Genomic DNA, 25,487 nt, shown 5'->3' with positions numbered 1-25,487 from the left:
CCTTGGATTACAGCAGACCTGGATTTGTTTTTCTTTCTAATAAATTGGTGAAAGAGTGAATGTATTGGGGAGTGTTTTTTCTAATAAAAATGTGTTTGTCGTCTGTTTTTTTTTTTTTTTTACTGACTGGGTTGGTGATGTCGGGTATCTGATAGACGCCTGACCTCACCAACCCCAGGGCTTGATGCCAGGTGACATTACACATCTGGTATTAACCCCATATATTACCCCGTTTGCCACCGCACTAGGGCATGGGATGAGCTGGGGCAAAGCACCAGGATTGGCGCATCTAATGGATGCGCCACTTCTGGGGCGGCTGCGGCCTGCTATTTTTAGGCTGGGGAGAGTCCAATAACCATGGACCTCCCTAGTCTGAGAATATCAGACCCAAGCTGTCCGCTTTAGCTTGGCTGGTAATTCAATTTTGGGGGGACCCCAACGTGTTTTTTTTATTATTATTTATTTAATTTAAAATAACAGCGTGGGGTGCCCTCAGTTTTGGATTACCAGCCAAGGTGAAGCTGCCAGCTGTGGTCTGCAGGCTGCAGCTGTCTGCTTTACCCTAGCTGGCTACAAAAATAGGGGGAACCCCACGTCATTTTTTTTTTAAATGTATTTATGTTTTTGGTAAATACAAGGCTAAGCATCCCTTAGTGCCACATTAAAGGCACCAAAGGGTGCAAAATAACAAAATGCAGGAGAGTGGGACATTATGTGTCTTTCTGCCATTATAATGACAGAAAAGACTGATATGAAGTGTACAAATTTATGTATTTTCCCTCCTTCAGTTTTTTGGCAGTACGCCAAAAAAATGGAAGGCGCACGGATGACAAACGGACCGTATACGTGTCACACTCCTGATGCCTCGGCACCGCTCCTTACCCACTGATCCAGTCTCACCTGCACAGCACCGCTCCTTACCCACTGATGAGGTCCACGTGTCCACCGGTCACGGCTGCCGCTCCCGCTTGTGCTTTCCTGTGTCTTGTCCCCAGTCTCATGTGTCTGACTCATGCTTCTGTATAGGGTCGGGCCACGCTCACTCACCTGGTCTTATGAGCCCAGCACTGCTGCAGCAGGATATGACATGAGGCTGTGCTGGGTATATAAGACTGGCCTTGCCATGTGGGCGGGGCCTGATCAACGTGTCTTGTAAGCCTTGTCTTGAAAGCTAGGTGCTCAGTTCCCCCTTGTGCCGTGTCCTGTGATCAATACTATTGCCACCTGTGCCAGATTCCTGCACTGTCTCCAGGAACTCTGAAGCCCCAGTGACTGTTCTACCCGTCCCCTGTGGGACGCAGTCCCTGCCACGCTAGTGCTCCGGCTACCGTGCACCCAGGCCTCCGGTGGGGTGCACGGCCCAGTGGATCCACCACCCGGACCTAACAATACGGAACGGAAACGGATGCCGCACGGATGCACCCGTGAAAAAAAACAGACTGTTTTTTGCGTACCGCAAAAACGGATCGGTCGTGTGAATGTAGCCTTATTCTAATCTGCCGTTTATAAACAGCAGGCAGAAATAAGTGAATAGCGCCCCCCAGCGTCAGAAAATCTCCGGGGTTTTAGGGGTAGCTGAGACCCTGGAGATCATGATTCAGGTCGGTTTTTCCGGTCCCCGCTCACGTGATCACCGGTATATACCGTATACCAATGATCACGTTACAGTAAATGACAGCGCCAGTAAAAAGTTATTTATCTCCCATCTGGCATGAACAAACATGTCAGATGGCAGATAAATCTCCTCTCCGGTCCCCCGGGGGCGCCAAAGTGCCCCCCCAACACCCTCCCGAAAATCCAAGAGGGGCACGCGCACAGCAGCGCGCCGGCAGCATTCACCCTACTCCTCTGATTTCTGTCGCATGTGCCATGACACATGCGACAGAAAACTCCTCGCCAGGCCCTGCCAGGTCACCCCCTATAACCCCACCGGTGTTCCCCGGTGTCCCACGGTACCTGTGCAGCGTTGATCCCCCGCGGCCCTCTCCTTCACAATAGACGCTGCCGCATGCACAGAGCGGCTGTCAGATCAGCTTCCTGTGTTCAGACACAGTGAGTGGCGGTAACCATGCATCTGTAAGCTACTGCAATGCCCTGCTCATGAGGTAAGGAACATAGTTGATCAGGAGAGCTATACAACATTTACAAATGGAGGGATTTGCTATTTCTGTTGCCCTGCTGAATGACTACCAAACATGAGAGTCCGTTATACGCCACAAGAAAACATGTCTAAATAGCGAGCTCTGTTTAGTATTCATTCAGCTGGATAACTGGACTTAAAGGGGTATTCCATCTCCATGATCCTATCCCCAATATATAGTAGGTGGAATAGCAATAATATCAGCAAATACCAATATTTGGAAATGTAGAATAGTTCTCCTGATTAGGTATGCCCTTACCTCATGAGCAGGACATTGCAGTTTTGGTTGCAACAGTTACGACATGGACTCTGCTGTGGACCCGGGGAGAGTGGGTGCAGATTCATTGCACCCACACTCCTCACATGGAGGGTCTGCACTCCTAGAAAATGGGGGATACATTCCCTGACCGTGTCCCCCCATATTCTAGATGGTCCAGAGTCATCGTTGGACCCCCTTATTTTTTTCCGTACAATAAATTGGTGAAAGAGGGAATGTTTTGGGGAGTGTTTTTTCAAATACGTTTTTTTTCGTCTATTTGTTTTGTTAGTGCTGACAGTTTGTGATGTCGGGTATCTGATAGACATCATGACATCACAAACTGCTGGGTGTCAAAGTTGAAGTGTACCTACGATAACAATTACAGATCTCTCCATTCTTTGTAGGTTGGAAAACTTGCTAAATCGTTAGTGTATCAAATATTTATTTTCCCCACTGCAAACTGACCAGCCTGTCAACCTTTCAGAATGGATTTCAGTTGAAGGAATAACCTCTGCGATATGAGGATGCATAGTGGAAATTGCTGTCATACCAATGAACAGCCATTGGGCAACCTCTTTAAGCCTGCCTACCCCAAAAAAATAACCTATCATTTTCTAGTTATGTCACATGGCTTCCATATAGATTACCGACAGTAAATATGCTCTAGTTCTTTGTCTTATAATTTACAGTATAATGCACTTGAATTTGTTTTACTCATATGCATATTTATGTTTTCAGGCAGGAACTTAGTGATTTCGGAGTAAAAGTTTCAATAGTGGAGCCAGGGGCTTTCAACACAAGTATGACTATATTGCCTTTTATTAAGAAGAGCATAGAGGATAAATGGCAGATGTTACCAGCTGAGACCAAAAAGATCTATGGAGAAGAATACTTCAAGAAATGTAAGGTATTTTTTTAAACTCTGCTCTTGGACACTGTTTTGTGAAGGTGAGAATCAAATTGATTCCTGCTAACAGGATAACTACCATATTTTCTGGATTAACATTCAAAATGGAGTAGAGAAGGGGTTAACGCCGCGCATCAGCCAAATGAAACTGTAGAGGTGTTGATGAAAATATCTCTCTTTTATTTCATCGGTCTACGCGTTTCGAGGTAGAAACCTCTTCCTCAGGACCAGTACATCAACAAAAGCTTTTGTTGATGTACTGGTCCTGAGGAAGAGGTTTTGACCTCGAAATGCGTAGACCGATGAAATAAAAGAAAGATATTTTCATCAACACCTCTACAGTTTCATTTGGCTGATGCGCGGCGTTAACCCCTTCTCTACTCCATTTTGAATGTTCATCCACGTGGGGCTGCAGCAGACGCCATTATCTTATGCTTATCAGTGGTTGTGACTTTCACAACTAAATTAGGTGAGTGTATATTTCCTATATACTGCACTTGTTCATCTGGTATTACACTATCAGCGCTTCTTATTTTTAGATTTACATGTTTTCTGGATTGTAAGACAAACTTTTTCCCCCTAAAACTTGGGGTAGAATGGGGACGTCTTACAGTAACCCACTAAAGGATGTGCTCAAAGTGCTGCCCATTGTGTTTAACCCCTTCACGACCATGGACGGATATATCCGTCATGGAGCGTGTCCCATTAAGCCTTGCCCCCTGCCGCGGGCAGGCGGCGACAATCGGCACACATATCAGCTGTTTTCAACAGCTGACATGTGTACCTGCATGTTACGAGTGGAATCGCATTCCACCCCTAACATTAACCCCTAACATCTCGCTGCCAAAGTCTGGCAGCGAGATGCATATACGCGCGGTGAAGATTTTCACTTACCGCTGCCTCCACCGGAAGTCACGTGAGTGATCACGTGACTTTCAGTGGTTGCCACGTAGCACTGAGTCATGGGATGATGCCTGCAGCCAGTGAAGCAGGAAGTGACTGTATCTGCTCTTTACAGCTGTATAGCTGTGATCAGCAGATAGATCAGAGTGATCGGATTGCTGATCGCTATAGCCCCCTAGGGGAACTAGTAAAATAAAAAAAAAGTAAAAAAAAAGTTTTAAAAATAAAAAAAAAACCTAAAAGTTCAAATCACCCCCTTTCCCCCATTGAAAATTAAAGGGTTAAAAAAAAATAAATATACACATATTTGGTATCGCCGCATTCAGAAATGCCCGATCTATCAAAATATAAAATCAATTAATCTGATTGGTAAACGGCGTAGTGGCAAAAAAATTCCAAACGCCAAAATTACGTTTTTTGGTCGCCGCAAGTTTTACGCAAAATGTAATAACAGGCGATCAAAACGTAGCATCTGCGCAAATATGGTACCATTAGAAATGTCAGCTCGAGACATAAAAAATAAGCTATCACTGAGCCATAGATCCCAAAAAATGAGAACTCTACGGGTTTCGGAAAATGGCGTAAAACATACGCCACTTTTATTGGACAAGCTTGTGAAAAAATTTTAACCCCTTAGATACAAGTAAACCTATACATGTTTGGTGTCTACAAACTCGCACCGACCTCAGGCATCATACTCACACATCTGTTTTACCATATAGTGAACACCGTGAATAAAACATCCCAAAAACTATTGTTCCATCACACTTTTTTTGCAGTTTTTCCACACTTGGAATTTTTTTGCTGTTTTTCAGTACACCATATGGAAAAACTTATGGTTTCATTTAAAAGTACAATTTGTCCTGCAAAAAACAAGCCCTCATATGGCAAGATTGACGGAAAAATAAAAAAGTTACGGCTCTCGGAAGGGAGCAAAAAACAAAAACGCAAAAACGGAAAGTGCCCCGGGGCTGAAGGGGTTAATTGTCTTCTCCCACTCTTGACACACCGAGAGCAATACCGCAGAAGAAATGCTACCACAGGCCTCCTCTATCCATTGTTTCAGCTGCCCCATATCCTGGATCTGCGGTATTACTCTCGGTGTGTTAAGAGTGGGAGAAGAGAATCACGTTGACAATTCAACACAATGGGCAGCACTTTGAGCACATCCTTTAGTGGGTTACTGTCGTTGTTCCATGTCACAAACGTGTCAATAACCCGATAATGAATAAAGCTACATTAAAAATGAGCACACCATTGTTTTTCTTGTGCAAGTCTCTGTGCTTGATGTGTCACATGATCCCCTTCCCATTGAAAAAATTAAAGTTGAATTCAAAATAGCGGCTTTGCAGATGGCCGCCATGGGCGTCAGCCAGCCGCAAATGTTTGGCCCCTCCCATGTATTAGTATGCCACAAACGGTAATGGGATATCAGCAACCACTTCCATTTTATCAGGGTGTATCTGTAGCGCCCGACGGGGCAGGTGGTTAACCTACTCGTTGCCGGGCCATTTTGGGTCGGGTCAGGCGTTGTTATCATGGGGTTGCCTTGCCCGGATACGTTACCCAGAGGCATACAGTAATTGAAGGGGGAAGCGGGGAGTTTGTCATGATGCCATCTGTGGTATGTCGCCAGTAGTAGCCACCGCTGCAGAATTCCTCGCCGGGGCAGGTGTTAAGGCAGCCGGGATGGTGTCGCTCCCCACAGGTGGAGCAGGCCCCAGGTGGATGAAGAGGGAAGGAACGGCCGTCGGCGCTTAAGCGCTGGGTGGCGGCACCAGTAAGGATGAGCCAACACAGTCTCTGCAGGTTCAAGGTGTAGTTTACTCACAACTTCAGCTGCCAGCCCGGTCACACTAGTCACTGCCGTGATGGGCTCCGGTCAATCCGAGATCCGGTAACGGGTCACACCGGTGTTTTGAGAGAGAAGGAGAGAGAGTCCTATTTCTAGGGTGTACCCCTCAGCAGTTAGGTACCCTGGCTGAGCTCCCGCTCCATGCCCCGGGCCTAGTAAAGTCCAAGTTTTTCCAGAGATGTCTTGCCAGAACTATGATCCTGATGGGTCTGCTCTTGATGTGTGTGTGTTGCACCTCTTTCTACCACAAGTGGAACCCGCCCCCCAGGTGGCTGGCTTCAGTGACCGGTGAAGTCCCATGATCATTATGGCCACCCCCCTGCCTACCCTGAGCCATCCTACCATGTGTGAAGGCTACTTAGCTGTATTTAGTGTGTGAATGTGGAACACTAGTGACTAACCCCCTAATACCTGAGATAGATACCGCACCCTAATTGAGGTGCAGTACCCTGTGGCGACCAGAGCCTCAGGGGCGCCACATATCCATATTTATGGTCCACCCTCTAGTTCACAAAATCAACACAGATTTTAATGAGTATGCGTGTGAACATGTCTCCAGTATGTGTGAAAATGGACACCACATGAGGGTCTTAAATAAATTTGAGTAAGCATGTTCAGTGTTCAACTTTTTCCCTGTGTTATTTCTCAATATTACACATCATTATGGACATCTAGCTTTGATTTCTTTACCTGTGTGGATTGGATGGGTTGTTGCCGACATTTGGTGAGAAATTCATGTCAATTGCGCTTTTAAAATTTATTTAATAATTACAAAATTGGTGACGTGTTCAATACTTATTTCACCTATTTTTTCCATGTTACACCCAGAAACTTAAATGTTTTTTATTTGGATTTTATGTTATATACCAACACAAGATAGCAAGTATTTGTGAAGAGTAAAGGAAATGATACTTGGTTTTCTAAATATTTTAAAAATATAAATCTGATAATTCTGAGGTGCACCTGTATTCAGCCCATCTGAATCAATACTTTGTAGAACAACATTTCTGAATTACTTCTGCAAGTCTTTTGGGGTATATCTCTACCAGCTTTGTACATCTAGAGGCTGCGATGTCGCAACGTGCAAAGTACCCCTAAAGGAGAGAGACTTACACAGTGACTTTTGAGTTTGAAAATTACTCTGCCATGCAAACTGGTCTCCACTGGGAACCACAGATCTGTGATAGTCCAGGTACTGACCCCCACTGTACAAGGTTTGATAATTCGGTAATATCATAGTTGCAGGGCATTCTGGGAAGTACCACGCTACAATGCAAAATGATGTTAGCTTGTTCTCTGATGCTTTAGCATCGTGGCAATTGTTGCCAGGCAAGTTTTCTTTTGTTTTTAGAAAATCTCAAAATGTTCAAATTTAAGTGAAAGCACAAATTTCAAGGAACTCGACTTGAATTGGATCCTCCATGGATCAGTTCGCTCATCTCTACCCTAGATAGTCATCAACATCCTAAGGCTAGACATACCCTTTAATATATAACATTTCCAAGATCCTGGTTGATTTAATAAGGATTTTATATTATGCTACTTTTTGTTTTGTTTTTGTATGTATGCAGTTCGACAAAATATGGAGCAAATGGTGATAAAAAGTTCTGCCAAGAACTACTTGGTAACAAACTGTATAGAGCATGCCCTGACCGCCTGCCATCCCTGGACAAGATACTCTGCTGGATGGGATGCTAAACTTATCCACATCCCTCTTTCTTACTTCCCAACATTTATTAGTGACTACTTCGCATCACTGAAAGCACCAAGACCTGCTCAAAGAATTAAGTGATGCACAGGAGAGCAAACAAGAGGTGGGTGAAAAAAAATTGCACCCTAAGTATTTGTAAAAGTCTGTTAAGCTATGTGCGCACGCTGCATCTGTGCGGTATAAAGATACACATTTTTGGTTCCCAAAAAAGCACCAATGCATGTGTTTTGCTGCCCTTTTACTGCATTTTTACATAATGTGTTTTTTTAAGTCAAATCTATTGATAGATAGAAAGAATAGAAAGAAAAAAACATATAGAATAGGTAAAAAGAAAGAACATATAGAATAGATAATAATAATAATAAAAACAGAAGAAATAACATAACTTGGCCAGCTATTTTTTAATTATTTTTGGTAAAAAAAAGTGACGTGGGGTCTCCCCCATTTTTCATATCCAGCACAAGAACAGCAGCAACTGCAGGCTGCAACCCTCAGCTGTCTGCTGTACCTTGGCTTGTTATGAAAACTAGAGGGGTTCCCACGCTTTTTTTTTTTTAAATTGTTTGATTTATTTAAAAAAAAAAAAATGACGTGGCGCCCCTCCATTTTTCTAAAACCAGCCAAGGTACAGCAGACAACTGGGGGCTGATATTATTAGGGTGGGAAAGGCCATGGTTTTTTGGCCCTTTCCAGCCTAACAATAGCAGCCTGCAGCAACCCCAGAAGTGGCGCATCCATTAGATACACCAATTCTGGCGCTGGACACAGCTCTTCCCATTGCCCTAATGCATTGGCAAGTGAGGTAATAAGGAGTTAATGGTAGCCCACAGCTGCCACTACGCTCTAGATTAGTAATGGGAGGCATCTATGAGACCCCCCATCACTAATCTGTAAGTGAAAGTAAATAAACACAAATCCTTTGTTTGAAATAAAAGGCAAAGAAAACCTCTTTCACCACTTTATTAACCCCTAAAACACCCCTGCAGGTCTGACGTAATCCAAACGAGGTCTCACGACGCTTCCAGCACTGCTACATCTGAAGATCACAGCGAGAGCCATAGAACATGACTGCCCACTGTGAGCTCCACGTAGCAAATTAAGTAAGCCGCATGTCACGCCGGTGATTTGCGTCACTAACCTGAGTGACGTCACCGCTGATCGTGGCTCAGTCGCTGCCTGAACCTCACAGCGGGCAGTCATGTTCTTTGATGCTTGCTCTGAGCTTCAGATGTAGCAGTGGTGGAAGCGTCATGGGACCTCATATGGATTACGTCAGACATACAGGGGTGTTTTGGGGTTAATAAAAAGGTGAATAATAAATATTTTTTTTGGTGTGTGGGTTTATTTACTTTCACTTACAGATTAGAGATGAGGGTGTTTCATAGACACCTGCTATTACTAATACAGGATTAAGTGGCTGCTCTGGGCTGCCGCTAACTCCCTTATTACCCCAATTGCCACTGCACCAGCCTGGTAAAGTGCTGGGCATGTGGCATCTAATGGATGTGGCAATTCCAGGGACTGCAGGCTGATATTTTTAGGCTGGGGGCACCAAATAACCATGGGTATCCTCATCCTGAGAATATCAGCCACCAGTTGTCTGTGCTGGTATCATAATAAGGGGGAACCATACGCCAATTTTTTTAATTATTTACTTATTTATTTTACTGTAAGATATAGACCCACCTGCCGGTGTCTGTGATTGGAAGCCTCAGGCATGCTGTCACTTAGAGTGGGGGCTCATCTGACTGCAACCAATCACAGATGCCGATGGACGGGGGAAGCAGTGAATATATATGAGCCTAATGAGCGGCCTGGGAAGAAGAATGAGAGACAGCGGGAGCAGTGTGACAGCCGCCCCAGTGAATCGGTAAGTATGAAGCGCTTGCTTCTATCCCTTTGCTCTGGATTCTGGTCCCCGTAGACTTTATATGGGGACTGGCATCTGGCCAGATACCAGGGATCAATTCCCCGCTGATCCTGAGGAAGTGGAGGATTGATCTGCCAGTTCCCCAAAAGGCAGGGACAAATTGTAAAAAGAATTGACATGCTGCATCTTTGTGGTCATCACAAAGATGCAGCCCAAAAAAACTGCAATGTGCGCACAGTAAAAATAAAATCTCAAACTTTGCATGGGAAGGAAAGGCATGCAGTTTTGGTACCAAAAATGCACCCAAAAAATGCAGCAAAACAACGCTGTGCAGCTCTGATTAACAGAAATGAATCAGCAATCATACTGCTGATGCTTATAGTCCCCTATGAGGACTAGTAAAATAAATAAAAAAATCCTAAAAAAAAGTTTTAAAACTTTAAGAAAAATAAAAAACTAAAAGTTCAAATCACCCCTCATTCAAAACTAAAGGGTTAAAATAATAATAAATCTATATACACATTTGGTATTGCCGAGTTCAGAAATGCCCGATCTATCAAAATATAAAATCAATTAAGCTAATTGGTAAATATTATAGAGGCAAAACAATTCCAAAACGCCAAAATTAAGATTTTTGGTTGTCACAAATTTTGCGCAAAATGCAATAAAAGCGATCAAAATGTAACATCTGTGCAAATACAGTACCATTAAAAACATCAGATGGAATGCAAAAAATAAGCCATCACTGAGCTCCATATCCCAAAAAGTTAGAGCTCTACGCGGATAATGGCACAAAAAGTGCAGTACTTTTTTTTGGACAAACTTCAGAATTTTTTTTTACTCCTTAGATAAAAGTAACCATATACATGTTTGGTATCTACGAACTCGTACCGACCTTAAGCATCTAACACATCAGTTTTACAATATAATGAACACAATGAATAAAATATCCCAAAAACAATCGTGCAATCACATTTTTTTTGCACATTTTTCTGCACTTGCAATTTTTTTTTTGTTATTTTCCAGTACATTATATGGTAAAACTCATGATTTAATTTAAAAGTACAACTCATCCCGCAAAAAAATCAAGCCCTCATATGGCAAGACTGAAAGAACAATAAAAAAAGTTACGGCTCTCAGAAGAAGGGGAGCAAAAAACAAAAATAAAAAATGTACATCACGGGGTGATGTTTGATTTTCCAACCATGATTTTCTGTACAATAAGAGACTGTGACCTGGTTGCTGCTGACCTTTATGATGTATAGATATTTTTGCAGACATTATTAGTGAGGATGAACACTTTCAGACTATACCCACTCACATGAATCTCATATGTTTATGCAATAATAACATCTAAATCATGTGTAAATATGAGTCTATCACATTGGGATCACTATTTACATAATGAGCCTTTTGGCAAAATACATCAAACTTAAGGGCGGCTTCTCACTTGCGAGTTTCTCGCAGTAGTGTATTGCGAGAAAATCTCGCATTGGAATGGGTCACATGTTAGTGAATGATTCAGCTCGCATTAGCGATTTTTTTCTCAGTCCAAACCGGACTGAGAAAAAAATCGCAGCATGCTGCTTTTTTGCGAGTTTCTCACACCATTTTTCTCAATGATTTCCTATGGAAGCGTGTTTAAAGAAGGATCACACACGCGCACCAGCGTTCCAATTTGCGAGTGTGGCAGTAACTTCGCTCATTCATTATTCAACAGATGAATATGACATCACATTTCCAAAGGTTAATTATCTGACACATGTGTAATCGAATTAATTTTGTTAAGATGTTGCAGGAAACATGCATCTCAATCGCATCACACACGTGAGTCAAAATCATTAAATTATTCAAAACAAGCATCGCACTTGTGTTGCACTCTGACCTAACGTGAACTAAAAATCACCTGAGTTTTTTCCAGCCTAGGCGGACCGATTTTACACGCATAGGTGTGTTACCAGCCTAAGGGCTGCTTCTCACTTGCGAGTTTCTCGCAGTAGAGCAATGCGAGAAAAACTCGCATTGGAATCGGACACATGTTAGTGAATGATTCAGCTCTCATCTGCGATATTTTTCTCAGTCCAAATCGGACCGAGAAAAAAATTGCAGCATGCTGCTTTTTTGCGAGTTTCTACTGTGAGTCTCTCCAATGCAAGTCTATGGGAGCGTGTAAATAGTCAGATGTCACGGTACGGCACTCACACCATCCTAGTGACATCCGATTTTCTAAATACATTTCTCGCATGTTTCCTAAAACACTGGAAACGAGTGATGTCTCACAATGTCTGTCAACCACAATTCTCTGTCAGTCGGTCTCTCCCTCTCGGTCTCTATTCTCTCTCTGTCGGTCCGTCACTATCTCTGTCCCTCTCTCACAGTCTGTCGGTCATTTTCCCCTCCTCTCTCATACTCACCGTTCCCCGATCCCCGGCGCGGCGCTGCACAGCATTCATACTGCTGCGGCGGCTTTTACTATTTTGAAAAAGCCGGCCGCTCATTAAACAATCTCGTATTCCCTGCTTTCCCCGCCCACAGGCGCCTATGATTGGTTGCAGTGAGACATGCCCCCACGCTGAGTGACAGGTGTCTCACTGAACCCAATCACAGCAGCCGGTCTATACTGTGCAGTGAAATAAATAATTAAATAATTAAAAAAAAACGGCGTGCGGGCCCCCCCCCCAATTTTAATACCAGCCAGATAAAGCCATACGGCTGAAGGCTGGTATTCTCAGGATGGGGAGCTCCACGTTATTGGGAGCCCCCCAGCCTAACAATATCAGTCAGCAGCCGCCCAGAATTGCCACATACATTAGATGCGACAGTTCTGGGACTGTACCCGGCTCTTCCCGATTTTCCCTGGTGCGTTGGCAAATCGGGGTAATAAGGAGTTATTGGCAGCCCATAGCTGCCAATAACTCCTAGATTAATCATGTCAGGCGTCTATGAGATACCTTCCATAGTTAATCTTTAAGTTACAGTAAATAAAACATACACACCCGAAAAAATCCTTTATTAGAAATAAAAAACACTAACAAATTCCCTGGTTCAACAATTTTATAAACCCCAAAAAGCCCTCGATATCCGGCGTAATCCAGGATGGTCCAGCATCACTTCCAGCTCTGCTGCATGAAGGTGGCAGGAGCTGTAGCAGACACCGCCGCTCCTGTCAGCTCCATGCAGCAACTGAGGTGAGTATCGCGATCAGCTGAGCTGTCACTGAGGTTACCCGCGGCCACCGCTGGATCCTCCAACAGTGACAGCGGGTATCCTCAGTGACAGCTCAGCTAATCGCGATACTCACCTAAGTTGCTGCGTGGAGCTGACAGGAGCGGCTGTGTTTTCTGCAGCTCCGGTCACCTCCATGCAGCAGAGCTGGAAGCGATGCTGGACCATCCTGGATTACGCCGGACATGGAGGGCTTTTTGGGGCTTATTAAAGTGGTGAACCAGGGAGTTTGTTAGTGTTTTTTATTTCTAATAAAGGATTTTTCAGGTGTGTGTGTGTTTATTTACTGTAACTTACAAATTAATCATGGAAGGTATCTCGTGGAGACGCCTGACATGATTAATCTAGGATTTAGTGGCAGCTATGGGCTGCCATTAACTCCTTATTACCCCGATTTGCCAACGCACCAGGGCAAATCGGGAAGAGCCGGGTACAGTCCCAGAACTGTCGCCGTTTTTTTTAATTATTTAATTATTTATTTCACTGCACAGTATAGACACGCCCACCGGCTGCTGTGATTGGGTGCAGTGAGACACCTGTCACTCAGCGTGGGGGCGTGTCTCACTGAAACCAATCATAGGCGCCTGTGGGCGGGGAAAGCAGGGAATACGAGATTGTTTAATGAGCGGCCGGCTTTTTCAAAATAGTAAAAGCCACCAGAGCAGTGTGAACGCCGTGCAGCGCCGCGCCGGGGATCGGGGATCGGTGAGTATGAGAGAGGGCTGCTAACTTCAGTCACTCAGGGGATTAGCGGTCACCAGTGAATCCTGCACAGGAGACCGCTAATCAGGACGCGGCACAGACAGAGCCGCAGCATGACAATGAAGTCGGGTGAAGTTAACCCGAGTTCATTCTGATCGTGCGGCTCTTTCTGTGTCTGCTGTCATCTGCCATTCAGCTCTGCTACATGTCTGTCTGTGTCTGCTGTCAGCGGCCATGTAGCAGAGCTGAATGGCAGATGACATAGTAAAAAATACGCATTACACACGCATTACACACGCATTACACACACTAGTAAAATCATTAATTTATTCAGAAAAAGCATCGCACTTGCGTTGCACTCGGACCTAACGTGAACTAAAAGCAGCCGAGTTTTTTTCAGCCCAGTCGGACCGATTTTACTTGCATAGATGTGTTTCCATCCTAACTGTTTTACTGAGTAGTAGGGGCCTACAGTATGTACTAAATGTGTTATTCTACAGAGATCATAAAGACATGTAGATTTTTCTAGAACAGATGCTACAGAATATCACAAAAGTGAGTACTCCCCTCACATCTTGTCATCATATATTTATTTACTTACTTATTTTTTTCATCTTTTACATTTGAAAAATTCCAAAAGCAAAAAGCACAGTTTTGGACACCCTTGGGGATTTGTGTGCTCGGACAAGTTTGACCAAAGTTTCAGTCCTTAATTAGGCTGTTAGTGTTATGGCTTGTTCACTATCATTGTTAGGAAAGGCCAGCTGATGCAAATTTCACAGCTTTATTAAAACCCAGCCTCCTCTAACCTTGTGTCAAAACACAGCAGCCATGGGTTCTCCTAAGGCAGCTGCCCTAGCACTCTGAAAATGATAATGGTGGAGACCTGCAAAGCGTTTTCAAGTTTCCCTCAGTTTGAAATATAATAAAAAAAAAACAAGAGCTAATGAAAAAAGAGAACGTGTAGCAAGTGTATATGATTTGCAAGGGTGACTTACTCACCTTGTATGGTTGTGGTCACCACAAGAAGAAAATAACGCTTGGTATAAGAAAAGCTGCTGCAGACTCCATAGTACCGGAGGTCATAACTAGAGGTAAGCGAACATCCCGAACCGAACATTCATTGACCTTTATTGAACCGAACTTCGAACCTTTATTGAACCTTTCCAAACCCCATTGGATTCAATTGGCCAAATGTAAGGCACAGAATACACCGTTAGGGGGGGTCTAAAAGCTTCCAAAGCAACAAAAATACATTTAACATTGCAGAACCACTGTTTTGGCATAGCCATTAGCTTCCTAGGCTATTGACAGACGAAAGATAGAGGTATATGAGAGACAGGTGTAGGGTTGGTGCTCCCATACCCCTGCCAGCACAGACAAAAGACAAATTTGAGACCCATCTAGTAGTGTTGACATTCAAAATCCTTTCAGGCAGACAGCAGTACACTAGTATCAATTGCCCCCCCCTACCCATAGTGTCTAAAAACAGCAGGGAGATACGCACCATGCAACACACAGGCTATAGGCTGGTATTGCAATTTGCAAAATTACGACATACTACAGTGATAAGTGTAGGCCTCTTGGTTCCAGAAGCCTGGCATTACCCACAAGACATAAGTTTGAGACCCATTTTGGATTCTAGACATTCAAAATCCTTTCAGACAGACAGCAGTACAGAAGCATTAATTGCCCCCTTCCCCATAGAGTCTTAAAACAGCAGGGGGGTACGGTCCATGCAACAGACAGGCTGTGTGCCGACGTTATAATTTGTAAAATTAGGACAGGCTACAGTGAACGGTGTAGGCCTCTTGGTCCCAGAAGTCTGGCACTACCCACAAGACATACAGTTAGGTCCAGAAATATTTGGACAGTGACACAAGTTTTGTTATTTTAGCTGTTTACAAAAACATGTTCAGAAATACAATTATATATATAATATGGGCTGAAAGTGCACACTCCCAGCTGCAATATGAGAGTTTTCACATCCAAATCGAAGAAAGGGTTTAGGAATCATAGCTCTGTAATGCATAGCCTCCTCTTTTTCAAGGGACTAAAAGTAATAGGACAAGGGACTCTAAGGGCTGCAATTAACTCTGAAGGCGTCTCCCTCGTTAACCTGTAATCAATGAAGTAGTTAAAAGGTCTGGGGTTGATTACAGGTGTGTGGTTTTGCATTTGGAAGCTGTTGCTGTGACCAGACTACATGCGGTCTAAGGAACTCTCAATTGAGGTGAAGCAGAACATCCTGAGGCTGAAAAAAAAGAAAAAATCCATCAGAGAGATAGCAGACATGCTTGGAGTAGCAAAATCAACAGTCGGGTACATTCTGAGAAAAAAGGAATTGACTGGTGAGCTTGGGAACTCAAAAAGGCCTGGGCGTCCACAGATGACAACAGTGGTGGATGATCGCCGCATACTTTCTTTGGTGAAGAAGAACCCGTTCACAACATCAACTGAAGTCCAGAAAACTCTCAGTGAAGTAGGTGTATCTGTCTCTAAGTCAACAGTAAAGAGAAGACTCTATGAAAGTAAATACAAAGGGTTCACATCTAGATGCAAACCATTCATCAATTCCAAAAATAGACAGGCCAGAGTTAAATTTGCTGAAAAACACCTCATGAAGCCAGCTCAGTTCAGGAAAAGTATTCTATGGACAGATGAGACAAAGATTAACCTGTACCAGAATGATGGGAAGAAAAAAGTTTGGAGAAGAAAGGGAACGGCACATGATCCAAAGCACACCACATCCTCTGTAAAACATGGTGGAGGCAACGTGATGGCATGGGCATGCATGGCTTTCAATGGCACTGGGTCACTTGTGTTTATTGATGACATAACAGCAGACAAGAGTAGCCGGATGAATTCTGAAGTGTATCGGGATATACTTTCAGCCCAGATTCAGCCAAATGCCGCAAAGTTGATCGGACGGCGCTTCATAGTACAGATGGACAATGACCCCAAGCATACAGCCAAAGCTACCCAGGAGTTCATGAGTGCAAAAAAGTGGAAGATTCTGCAATGGCCAAGTCAATCACCAGATCTTAACCCAATTGAGCATGCATTTCATTTGCTCAAATCCAGACTTAAGACGGAAAGACCCACAAACAAGCAAGACCTGAAGGCTGCGGCTGTAAAGGCCTGGCAAAGCATTAAGAAGGAGGAAACCCAGAGTTTGGTGATGTCCATGGGTTCCAGACTTAAGGCAGTGATTGCCTCCAAAGGATTCGCAACAAAATATTGAAAATAAAAATATTTTCTTTGGGTTTGGTTTATTTGTCCAATTACTTTTGACCTCCTAAAATGTGGAGTGTTTGTAAAGAAATGTTAACAATTCCTACAATTTCTATCAGATATTTTTGTTCAAACCTTCAAATTAAACGTTACAATCTGCACTTGAATTCTGTTGTAGAGGTTTCATTTCAAATCCAATGTGGTGGCATGCAGAGCCCAACTCGCGAAAATTGTGTCACTGTCCAAATATTTCTGGACCTAACTGTAAATTCCAGACCCATTTTGGAGTCTCAACATTCAAAATCCTTTCAGGCACACAGCAGTACAGTAGCATCAATTACACCCCTCCCCATAGGGCTGTCACTTCCCAACCGGAGTCCACGCCTGCGACTTCTGCTTTGGTCACCAGGTGTCGCCGTATTCCAGTTGTAGAAAGTGTTGGTGATAGGGGAGGAGTCAGTGCCAGTGGCTCTGGTAGGCGCAGGCTACACCCATCCACTTAGCTGTGTTTTCATGGGAGCTGCAGTACCACTGGCTGACTGTGGTGGCGTGTCTTCCAGCTGAAGTTACCACCTTTCAGCTACAGCCAATGAAAAGACACCACACCCTTCTAATTCTCCCTCCTGTCTGCTGGTCTCTGCCAGATATAGTTTTGTAGTACTGCTAGTCTCTGGTTTTCCCTGCTCTGTAAATTGATTCCTGTGTTTTGACCCCTGCCTGCTCTGACTACTCTCCTAACTGCCATTTGTTGTACCTCGCTGTCAACTCCGGTTTTGACCTTAGCCTGATTTCCTGACTACGTTCTTGTCTGCCGATTTTGACCCTTTCACGTAACTCCTGGTTTGACCCTGGCTGACAACTACTCTTCTCTGTACCGCAGCCTTCCACAGGTAGCAATCTTCAGGGCGCTGTAGTAATCCCAGATCTCAAGGTTTTCGGGGTTCATGGGATCCTGCTCAGTGAGTGGCTTGCCTCTAGCCTGCGCATGACAACCATCCTGAGACTGTGGTTTCAGGAGGACGATACAAGGGCCTTAAAACAGCAGGGAGGTACGGTCCATGCAACACATAGGCTGTGCACCTACATTACAAATTACAAAATTAAGACATGCTACAGTGACCAATGTAGGCCTCTTGGTCCCAAAAGCCTGGCACTACTCACAAGACATAAGTTTCAGACCCATTTTGGAGTCTCAACATTCAAAATCCTTTCAGTCGCACAGCAGTACAGTAGCATCAATTGCCCTCATTCCAATGGCGTCTGCATTTTAATTTGAAAAAGTGAGCTCACAGAGACAGTGCATTCTGCAGCAGCGCATCCAGGACATACTACTGCCATAGACATTTCTCTACAACCAGGTTGATCCATCCAGTGTCATAGTGTCGCCACTACGTTTGCACCCTAATCCCCTAATCGCACATGGCTTTCCCTAGTTGCAAGGTCAGTGGAGCCAGTCATTTATCAAACTCAGTTACCAAAGTAACAAGAGAGGAGCAGCTGGATATTCCTGATGACATTTACTTGTATAGTAGATGTGGAAAGGGATGTGGAAAAAAACTTGAACTGCTGCTGCAGATAGTGCTTCTGTGTTGATGACGCAACGTTCCTTGATTGGAATTCTGCAATTTATATTGTGTGCCTGTACTGTTAATATGGTCTACAAGCTTGCTTCGATACGCTAGTATCCACACGTCCCTTTCCAGGGGTGGAAGCATCTTGCTAAACTTGCTAAACTCCTGTACCATGGATTTCTGATAGCAGCAATACGGACATCATGTTGCAAATAGTGAAACAAGAAGGCACTCATGTGTCGGAAACTTCCATGCAGTCGAAGTCCATGTTGTGTGGGTGGCAGTGCAATGTTCAAGTTTGCCTCCTCCATCTCCTCCCACCAACCACGAGCCAAAGACCCAGGATCAATATCTTCATCTCCGGAGTTTTCTGAGCCTATCACCTTTTCCACCTCCATTTGTTCCTCGGCTCCTGCACCTTTCCTTCCACTTTGTCTGTTACCATGAGCCCACCTCGATCAATGGACTCTACCCTCCTATGACACATGCCTGTGTAACGACTGTCCAGACCTTACAGGAAATGGTATCCCTTCCTCATGCGCCTCTGCTTCCTCCTCTTCCTCTGAGATCCTCACCTTCTTTTGCAGATTTTTCAAAATGTGCTCCAACATGTAGATGAGCAGAATAGGGATGCTGATGATGGCATTGTCAGAGCTAACCATCTTTGTAGTTGTTTTGAAACTGTGCAGGAGGGTGCAGAGGTCCTTCATCTGTGACCACTCCACAATTGTGATTTGCCCCACATCCGTACTGCATTATCCAAAGTTATGCTTCATGGCGTAGTGCATCAGGGCTTGCTACTGCTGCCACAGTCGCTGCAACATGTGCAGAGTGAAATTCCACCGTTTCAACACATCGAATATCAATCGGTTAGCTGCTAGGCCGAAAGTCATTTGTGGCATTGCAAATGAATTAGCCGTGGGGTGTGAACAGCTGACGTGGGCACACACCAACTGTGACTTGTGCAGCAGTGCATCCAGACCAGGATAGTGGACTAGAAATTTCTGTACAATCAGGTTCAGTATGTTAAGCTTGCAAGACACATGTGGAATGTTTCCCAGGTGTAGGGCTGCTAACAGGTTTGTACCGTTGTTGCACACGGCCTTCCCTGGCTCCAGGTTCAATGGAGACAGCCATTGATCAAACTCGGCCCGGATAGTGATCCACAACTCTGCAGCTGTGTGATTGTGTTTTCCAATGCAGATTAATTTCAGCAATGCCTGTTTGCGTTGAGCCCATTCATGGATACTCTGAACGATTGATTTCCATTGGCTTACTAACTCTTCACAATCCTCGCCATATGTAGATGCACAGCACCATATCTGGTTTTAAACTGATTGCACCCAGTTACCAAGGATAGCATTTTCCCATGTCTTTGATGCCTTGAGAAGTTTGTTTCCAACAGCTTTAGCAAGGTGCCAGATATCGTACTGATAGTCAATCTGCAAATATTTTTCTCACATTACCTTACAAATTGACATGGCGGTTAGTAGCATGACATGGATGTCGATACCCTGTTCTAAACGTTTATCAACAGTGTGTAGTGGGTGGGCCTACCCCCTACTAGTTTAGCATAGTTACCCGGCATTGTGATTATTAAAAGTGTTGATTTTTATTATTGTATATGATGTGTTAGGGCACCCCCTAGTGGCCGGGTGGGACGGCTGTTGCCACCGGGGAGGAGGAGTCGGCCGGATATCTAGGCAAGGTCTGAATGTGTGTGGAGAGAGAGGATCCGGGGCAGCGGAGAGTGCACATCTGCAGCGGCAAGTGTGATTGTGTGAGCGGACCATCAAGGGACACCGGAGATAAGGAGTTGAACGCAACCTCAAAGCCTATTCTGCCGGTGTGGGTCCGGTGTATGCTTGGCTGAAGAGTGGAAGCCCGTAGGAAGAGGAGTACTTTGGGCATATTCCCACCAGAGGGTGCGTTCGGGCAGGGTGTCCCCAGCTCCACTAATATTGCCGGAATCTGCTGCCCGGAGTGTTTTATCTTTGAGAATAAATGTCGTTTTTATTGCATCTGGACTTTTGCCTGCAGCCTTTTTGTGCATCGGCCGATGAAGACACCGACATACACTCTCTCAACATTAAAGAAGTGATGAAGCCAGGGATGTGCCTTGAATACAGTGCTGCCACGACTACACAGCCAGAGGCCTCCCAGACTTGTCACTTCATGTGGCGTAGTCGGCAGGATGCGATTCCCCTGCCAGGAACCCAAGAAGCCGGAGACCAAGTGGTGCCGAGTGTACCGTCTCCGGGCTATGAGAACAGATTTCCAGTCCCATGGTGGGAGGAAGAAGTGCCCAAGGCGTTGGACCGGGCACAAGATGGCGGCAAGATGGCCGTTATCTGTGAGGAAGAAAAGGCGCGGAAAATTGGCGCCGAAAGAAGAGCCTGGGGCTGGCCGGTGCCGAAGAGAAAGCATGGAGTACTCCGCCCAAAGAGGGGAGGCGCCAGCTCCAGGGCACGGAAGAAGAAAAAGAAGTACCTCAGCGGAGGAGTCAAGATGATGCGTGGGGCTGGGGGTGGAGTCTGTTTAAAAGCGGGAAACGAGGACCCGTCTCCACTCTACCCAGTCTCAGCATTGACACCGCCGCCGTTACCAGCAAGATTGTCAGGGGCAGCGACGCCTTCACCACCGAGAGGAGCTGCAGCAGCTGCGCCTGTGGAGCCACCCTACGCCCCTGCGTCCTTCCAGAGGATCCGTCGGCAGCCGGGACAATCCCTGGGGGCATACATCCAGGCCCAAGCGGAGGAATGGAAGAGGGCCTGGCCCCCAGAGTAAGTCACCACTGCTGATCTGTTGTTTAAGTCCGGCGCCGTTTAGCCGGCAGAAGTTCTTTTAAAGTTTCACGGGACGAGCTCCCTTCTGTGTGTTTGTACGGGCAGTCGCCCCATCTAAGACCGGGAGCGCTGTTGCCAAGCCTCCGGGCGCCCATCTAAGACCGGGAGCGCTGTTGAGCCTCCGGGCGCTAGTTGAAAGAAGGACCGGGAGCGCTGCAGAAACCGCCGGGCGCGGGACTGGTGGCCGTCCAGAGGAGGAGAACTGGGCACACTGGAGCCCTCTGTGTGGGTGCTGCGCCTATTGTGGACGGTATTGCAGACTTTACGTGCTTCTGTGTGTTTTAAGTAAGAGCCGTGCCGGGAGGCTCGGGTTTTAAGAGGGGAGGCATGTAGTGGGTGGGCCTACCCCCTACTAGTTTAGCATAGTTACCCGGCATTGTGATTATTAAAAGTGTTGATTTTTATTATTGTATATGATGTGTTAGGGCACCCCCTAGTGGCCGGGTGGGACGGCTGTTGCCACCGGGGAGGAGGAGTCGGCCGGATATCTAGGCAAGGTCTGAATGTGTGTGGAGAGAGAGGATCCGGGGCAGCGGAGAGTGCACATCTGCAGCGGCAAGTGTGATTGTGTGAGCGGACCATCAAGGGACACCGGAGATAAGGAGGTGAACGCAACCTCAAAGCCTATTCTGCCGGTGTGGGTCCGGTGTATGCTTGGCTGAAGAGTGGAAGCCCGTAGGAAGAGGAGTACTTTGGGCATATTCCCACCAGAGGGTGCGTTCGGGCAGGGTGTCCCCAGCTCCACTAATATTGCCGGAATCTGCTGCCCGGAGTGTTTTATCTTTGAGAATAAATGTCGTTTTTATTGCATCTGGACTTTTGCCTGCAGCCTTTTTGTGCATCGGCCGATGAAGACACCGACATACACTCTCTCAACATTAAAGAAGTGATGAAGCCAGGGATGTGCCTTGAATACCGTGCTGCCACGACTACACAGCCAGAGGCCTCCCAGACTTGTCACTTCATGTGCTCTCAGGTTCTCTCTTTTTCAAGTGTCATAGGGGAGACATTTGGAACTACTTTCTCAACATAGAAAGGGCATATTTTTTGCAATGCTAAATCCTTGAGAGAGTATATTCAGCATTTGGCTGAATATCCTGGACTATCACACTGTCCATCTCTTACTAAGCAGACCGAGCTTTGTTTAATTTTACTCAGATTTTTTTTACTCAGATTTTTTTGCTTTTCCTCCTGCCACTGATGGTCTATTTCAGGGAAGAGGTAGTCAGTTTGGTTTTGTAATGTGTTTATTTACCAATAGCCTTCATTTTCATCATTTTGAAAAACTACTGCATTTTTAAAAAACGTGAGCCACTCAACAGCACTGCTGCAGACATGTCATTGCCAACAGGCAGAAGACCACCAAAGTTCCATGACATGACCATTGATGCATATTACTTCAATACTGACCATACTTCCAAAGTACTTTTTTTTAAGACCAACTAGCTGGCCAGTACACCTCTTGCCGAAATGACAGGGAACTAATGCAATCAAGGATCTCAGTGAGCAATAAAATATTAAGTATTCAAATGCATGATTTTCACATAGATGACACAAGTCTCGAAATGATTATCCATCTCAGTCAGATAACATTTCTATTCCTTGGTACCACTACAGTAGAGAAGGTTTCTTCACTTGCTTCTAAGGGAGGTTAATATTAAGTCAACAGTGTCTGAGGGTCCTACACATACATATAGTGTCTGAGGGTCCTACACATACATATATACACATGTCGCGGGCGGAGGAGGGGACGCCGCGCTCTCCCACTGCTCGGGTCCGGCTGCCGCTGCGGCTGCTGCGGCCTGCTGCTGCCGCTGCTCGGTGGCTCGGGCGATGGGCCGGATCCCGGGGACTCGAGCGGCGCTCCTCGCCCGTGAGTGAAAGGGGATTGGGTTTTGGGATAGTTTATTGTCCGTGACGCCACCCACGGTTGTGGTGATTATGTGGACACCACCGCTGCTCTGGCTGGGGATCCCGGGAGTGATGGTATGGAGCAGCCAGTTGTTGTTTTTCCCCTCCATGGGTAGGGGTTGGTGATCCCGGGGCCCAGTGATGGAATTGGAATGGTGGACAGGCGGGGATGGGGCCTGTGGAGGTGCAGGGGCACAGGGGCAGCGCTGTGCCGCACGGCACGGAGGTACTCACTCAGCCAGTAAACACGACACAGTTCTCGGTAAACAAACAGCTGGTTGGACGGGTCCCTTGGATGGTTCACGGTGCTGATGTTCCCTGCAGTTAGCGGTGCCACGGTCACAGAAGGGTATACGCCCGATGGGCCAGGCGCAGTGTGATGCACGAGCAAGGAGGACGGAGGCGGCGTGGGGGCCAGGGGTAGACCGGGTCCCTCGGCCGCAGCGGCCGGTCCCTCGTGGACACAGGGGCGTGTGTCACTCACCAGCTCCTCCATCATGGTACTCACTCAGCCAGTAAACACGACAGAGTTCTCGGTAAACAAACGGCTGGTTGGACGGGTCCCTCGGACGGTTCACGGTGCTGATGTTCCCTGCAGTTAGCGGTGACGGTCTCTTCCCTGCACCTATGAAAGTCTCTTTGGTAGCGATGGGTTCCCACCGGTTACCCACTCCTCGGCTTCAAGCTGGGCCGAAGGAGCTCCACTCTTGCCCGCAGGCGCTGGCCCTGGGAAACTGGTGGCTTGGCGGTGGCGGTGTCTCCCCTCATCGGTCGGACTGTTGCCTTCAATCGGGACTTGGTTGTTAGGAGACAGACGTCCCCTTCACTGACGGATTTGTCAAATTATGGCGACTCCTAGCCTTGCCGGGATCCGAAAGGCCCCTGCCCTGGTGCTGACTGTTCTTCGTATACTGCTCCGGTACCGCCGGGTCACCACCCGTCCGCGGTCCTTCCAGCAACCTCCGAGCAGTCCCCCTGCAGACTATCACCGCCGTCTGCTGACCTTGCTGTCACTGTCCGTGGCACACACCCGGACCAACTTCAGGCTTTACAACTGTCACTTTCCACTCTCTCTACTCTCACTGTTTACTCCTTCTACTTCCTCCTCCTAAACTCATCTCCTTTGCTCCACTACCACTTCACTTCCTTCTACTTTCACTTCCCTAACTTCACTCAAGCTCTGCCTGAGCTCAACTACCTGGTTCTTCCCGCCTCCAGGGCTGTGAACTCCTCGGTGCGCTGAGCCAACCGCCTGGCCCACCCCCTGGTGTGGACATCAGCCCCCGGAGGAAGGCAACAAGGATTTTGGGTTAGCTTCGTGTACCTGCAGGGAATGTGGGGTGCGTGTGGTGTTGTGACCTGTGACCCCTGGCTTTCCCAGGGCGTCACACACACATTCCATGATAGGTGACAGTTCAGTCAAATCACGATTAGCATTGGTCGATGTATCATGCGCTTTCATCACAATTTGTGCATAATTGTGTTCACTAAGGAAAGCTTGTTGCAATTTTTGAGGGTTAACTTTCATGAAGTTGAGGTCAATACAGTTTGAATTACATGTTTGATTGTTGATTCCATCTCTAAAGAAGGATATCTAGAATATTCCTCACTGCCCCATCTAACATCCTGCAAAATCTTTTTGCAGACCATTTTTTGGTGAATGTTTCATACTCATCTCTGAGTCAGAACTTGACTCACAAAGCAATTGATCTGGATCTTAAAGAGTAACTGTGGATCCTCTTCATGTGGCTGCGTACTTTTAGGTTTGACTATTGTATGTCTGTGTTTTTGTTTAAATTGTATCTGAGTATGCTAAGATACTTGAATTTTGTTTATATTCTGTGTTACAGGCAAAGGAGCGCTTCTTTAAAATGTCTGGAAAAAGACCCCTGTCCACCATTGGTGTTACTTGCTGTTCTTCAACCATCACATATGGTTCTTGTACATATATGGGCTCAACTGAGGAAGTGTTCAAGAAATTTGCTAATAAATGGAAAATGTTGAATTGTAGTGTGCTTTCAGGTTCATTTCTAACAATCTTTCTTTGTGATAGGTGGTGGTCTTGTTTATTGTAATCCCTGTGAAGTTGAAGGACGTGCAGAAAAATAACTGCTCACAACAAATGTGTTTGTGAAAGTTGATGTAACTACAAATGAAACAGTATTAGTAGTAGCATTGTTTGTTTTCACACTGCAAGTGGAAGAGCTGATTGGTCATTGGGAAAATTGAGGGAACTGCGTCTGTCCTGATGTAGACCATGTACTGGGATGGGTTTCCCAGGATACAGTGAAATCATGATGAAGGAAAACGACCAAACTTGTCAAAGGAAGTCTTTACAATGAGCTTGGATAAA

At 45.7% G+C, this 25,487-nt stretch overlaps 1 protein-coding gene across 1 annotated transcript in view; it reads left to right on the top strand.

Annotated features, from left to right (window-relative positions):
• The window catches only part of LOC142290489 (retinol dehydrogenase 7-like), a 51,366-nt gene extending 26,235 nt beyond the window's left edge, over positions 1 to 25,131 (top strand). The window contains exons 4-6 of the mRNA XM_075334449.1: positions 3,138 to 3,301; positions 7,636 to 7,878; positions 24,985 to 25,131. Of these exons, the coding sequence (XP_075190564.1) occupies positions 3,138 to 3,301; positions 7,636 to 7,856 (385 nt within the window). The 3' untranslated portion in view covers positions 7,857 to 7,878; positions 24,985 to 25,131. The remainder of the gene's footprint in view (positions 1 to 3,137; positions 3,302 to 7,635; positions 7,879 to 24,984) is intronic.
• Positions 25,132 to 25,487: the final 356 nt, after the last annotated feature.

This window comes from Anomaloglossus baeobatrachus, chromosome 2, assembly GCF_048569485.1.
Source record: "Anomaloglossus baeobatrachus isolate aAnoBae1 chromosome 2, aAnoBae1.hap1, whole genome shotgun sequence".
Taxonomy (NCBI): domain Eukaryota; kingdom Metazoa; phylum Chordata; class Amphibia; order Anura; family Aromobatidae; genus Anomaloglossus; species Anomaloglossus baeobatrachus.
This window is presented reverse-complemented; position numbering and strand designations above follow the sequence as displayed.